Source organism: Daucus carota, chromosome 1 (assembly GCF_001625215.2).
Source record: "Daucus carota subsp. sativus chromosome 1, DH1 v3.0, whole genome shotgun sequence".
NCBI classification, from domain to species: domain Eukaryota; kingdom Viridiplantae; phylum Streptophyta; class Magnoliopsida; order Apiales; family Apiaceae; genus Daucus; species Daucus carota.
In genome coordinates, this window is record NC_030381.2 from 38809487 (window position 1) to 38813293 (window position 3807).

At 36.2% G+C, this 3807-nt stretch overlaps 1 protein-coding gene across 1 annotated transcript; it reads left to right on the forward strand.

The window, feature by feature from the left end:
• Nucleotides 1-201: 201 nt before the first annotated feature.
• Nucleotides 202-2787, forward strand: LOC108195795 ((3S,6E)-nerolidol synthase 1). Its single transcript, XM_017362755.2, has 7 exons — nt 202-464; nt 557-803; nt 905-1271; nt 1359-1577; nt 1708-1846; nt 1931-2182; nt 2272-2787. Exons 1-7 carry the CDS (start codon nt 354-356, stop codon nt 2545-2547), a joined length of 1611 nt encoding a protein of 536 aa, XP_017218244.1. The 5' UTR covers nt 202-353; the 3' UTR covers nt 2548-2787.
• Nucleotides 2788-3807: the final 1020 nt, after the last annotated feature.

A 3807-nucleotide genomic window follows, 5' to 3' on the forward strand; every position in this document is an offset into this window, starting at 1 on the left:
GCATGCATTTTTTTTGTATTTAGATCATTTTGATTGGTGTGGTCGGTATATTTGCAGGGGGTCCACCATTATTAAGTAGGAGCCAATCAAAATAATCTAAATACAAAAATTTTCGCGTTTAGCATGTGCCCAAGCACACCATAGAAAAACCGTTTTTTGATTATATAAAGTATAGTTTTGTAACTTATTTATAAAATTGAGGGACCGGGGAGCATCAGATGCTCTCGAAGGCTATTTTTTCAGAACAAGACGACTACCACAGTAGCTTATCAGTCACCATACATATACGACCATTTCACAACTACTTTGAGTAATTTTTATGATATTTTCATAGCCACTCTTGTGCTCCAAACATGATTAGCTCTGCTTTGAATTTGCGGAAAACTCAATTGGGCTGTCGCACCACAAATATGGATACAAAGCGGAGTGTTAGCAAACATCTCCAGACAGTTTCCAACATCAATGTTGTTGCACTAATCATAACACTTGCATACTCATTTTTTGTTGAAATTTAGTGCCACATTAATTATTAACTATCTCCTAGTTTTTCTAGCAGTGCAAATGTCATTTCAAACTAGCACAACATGTGAAAGATATTAAGCATGAACTCATGGTGAAGAACATGGGACGTGGTTTGATCATGGTAGACGTTGTTCAAAGGTTAGGGATTGATTATGCGTTTGAAGAAGAGATTGAACTTGTCCTCGACAGCCAGTATAAGGCAATGGATCAAGTTGAAGATTTATACTTTGTTTCACTTTGTTTCCGACTGTTCAGACAACACCACTACTATGTGTCTGCAGGTTACGTTAATTTTCAATATTTTTTCTTAGCTCATAGAGAAATTGTAGCTATTATAATTCGTATAAAGGAATTTAGATATTAATTATGTTAACACATGCAGATGCTTTTGACAAGTTCATTAACAACAAGAGGGAGCTAGAGATAGCAGGCAATAGTAATGAGGCGTTGATGAGCTTATATGAAGCGTCTCAGCTAAGAATTGAAGGGGAAGGCGTTCTTGATGAAGCCGAATTCCTCAGCCGCCAACTTCTGGAGGAAAGAATGAAGTTTCTTGATTATGACCAGGCTATTACTATAAGGAATACCTTATCTCATCCCTACCACAAAAGTTTTGCAAGGATTAGTGGAAAGCATCTTCTCGGAAATGTATTTGACAATGAGTATGGAAAGGCCTTGCAGGAACTAGCAACTATGGATTTAACTGTTATGCAAATTATACATGAGAAAGAGTTAAGTACATTCTCAAGGTAAATATGTTTTAAACATTCTCTTACTATGTCGTCAGAACCATAAATTTATTATATAATTTTGTGAATATGATCAATGCCATCTAGGTGGTGGAATGGCTTAGGATTGGCACAAGAGTTGAAATTAGTGAGAGACCAGCCTCTGAAATGGTATATGTGGACTACGGCTCTGCTGACAGATCCCAGTTTTTCTGAGGAGAGAATCGAGCTAGCAAAACCTATTTCACTTATCTACATCATAGATGATATTTTTGATCTTTATGGGACCATCGATGAACTCACTCTTTTCACTGAAGCTGTCAATAGGTTTGCCTCAAATACCTTGTTGTAACTAAAATATTGCAGCTACACGATTATTTAATTAACTTGTATTGCAATCTTGCAATATATGATTACAATTAATAAGGATTGAAAAAACCATATATATTATATGCAGGTGGGATATCGCGGCTGCTGAGCAACTTCCAGACTACATGCAGAAGTGTTTCCTCTCTCTGCTTAACATCACTCATGAGATTGGATACAAGATTTATAAGAAATACGGACTGAACCCCATAGACTACTTGAAGATATCGGTACATGGATTCATATATTTTGTGTTTAAGGAAAATGAAAGTCATTAAACTTCACTAATTGAACACTTCTATTTGTTGCTGTAGTGGTCCAAATTGTGCAGTGCATTTTTAGATGAATCAAAATGGTTTTTTTCGGGGCATTTGCCACGAGCAGAAGAGTACCTGAATAATGGAATTGTTAGTTCAGGGGTGCACGTCGCCCTAGTACACTTGTTCTTTCTCATAGGAGATGGTTCGACAAGAGAACAAGCTGATCAATTGATAAATAGCGATGCTAGTATGTTATCATCTACAGCAGCCATTCTTAGACTCTGGGACGATTTGGGCAGTGCCAAGGTAACAAATATTCCTGATTTTTCTAATAGATTTTTTGATTTATAGATGTGATGTTGAATGCGGCACTACCTATGCAACCTTGTTGATAGGATGAAAATCAGAAAGGCCATGACGGGTCATACGTGACTTGCTACATGAAAGAACATCAAGAAGTTTCGGTTGAAACTGCCCGAAAACATGTTGAGAACATGATTTCTGATACATGGAAACGTCTGAACAAGGAGTGCTTTTCTCCAAATCCATATTCAAAAACTTTCATTAAAGGGTGTCTGAATCTGGCAAGGATAGTGCCACTGATGTACAATTATGATGACGATCAGAGCCTTCCACAGCTTGAGGAGTATATGAAGGGCATGTTTCTTTGACCTCTAAATAGATCCAAGTTCTATGGAGATCATAAATATTTGGAGTTTTGGAGTCCTTTATCTGGATCATTCATTTCTTTCCAATCTAAGCAAGACTTTTTCCAAAGCAAGTTAATATTTTGACAGAATAATCTGGATACTTAGCTTCTCCTGTATAAGCTATCTGTGAAACTGTAACTGTCACTTGCTAGCAGGTGACATCTCCAGATGTTGCTTTTTCCGCTCAGGCGAGTTTATTAACATGCTTATCTTCAATTTGTCTCCCTGTTCTGCTGCTCGTTATTGTCCTTCACTCTAATTCAGAGTGGTTTCATGGTTTTTATATCTCAAAGTCACATATTTCCATTGTTCTGCAAATAGTGATTCAAGAAGAACAATAAAAAAGTATCTAAATTCTTTTTATCTTCTTTATTTGATAGTGTTGGTAAATGTATTTTTTTCATGTTTGGTTGCTTCTGTCACTCATAATTCTTATTTCCTCCTACTGTATTAATGAACCAAGAGGAGGCAATCGAACAATGCCCTCTTTCTGAGTCTCGCACTTGATATTTGATTACCATGCTTCTATCTTCTGCGTTTTGATTTGATTTAGAGGAGAAAGCGTTTCTATATTTTGTGATTTGATTTGATTTATGAGAGAATTTGCCGGACATTAATTGGGTATAACAGTATATAAATGGAAGCAAAAAGCAGGATAGTGAATGAGGAGTCAGAGTAGAATACAATCCCCTTAGAACACGTGTAGGACAATTAACATGCTTTTTTAAAATAAAAACATTTATTTTGTTTTAATCCAACGGGTGTTCAAAGATTCCAAAATCTTTAGGCTCCATGGAGCCCAACTCCCTCTGAATAATTGAGGTTCAATATAATTTAGAAGTTTATTTTCTGTGTAATAGAAAATGTATTTGTTAATAAAAAGTCTCACACACACCTAATTCCGAAGGAGAAGAGGTTCTTGATGAAGCCCAATATTTGAGCCGCCTACTTCTCCAGGAAAGAATGGAGTAAGAATTATATTATATATAAAGTGATATTATTAGTTTATTCAATTGATTAAAACTGGAATTGGGAGAAATCATTATTTTATCCAAATTATTAATATATCAAATTTTACTTTGGCATTTTTTTTTTAAGAGGCCAGTGACATAGGTGCCCAGGCCGACCTACAGTGATTCAGAGAGGATAAAACTACAGTAAAACCGAACAAGTGAGAGCAGGGCCGGCTCAAGACTCTTGGTGGCCTTAGGCGAATCAAAT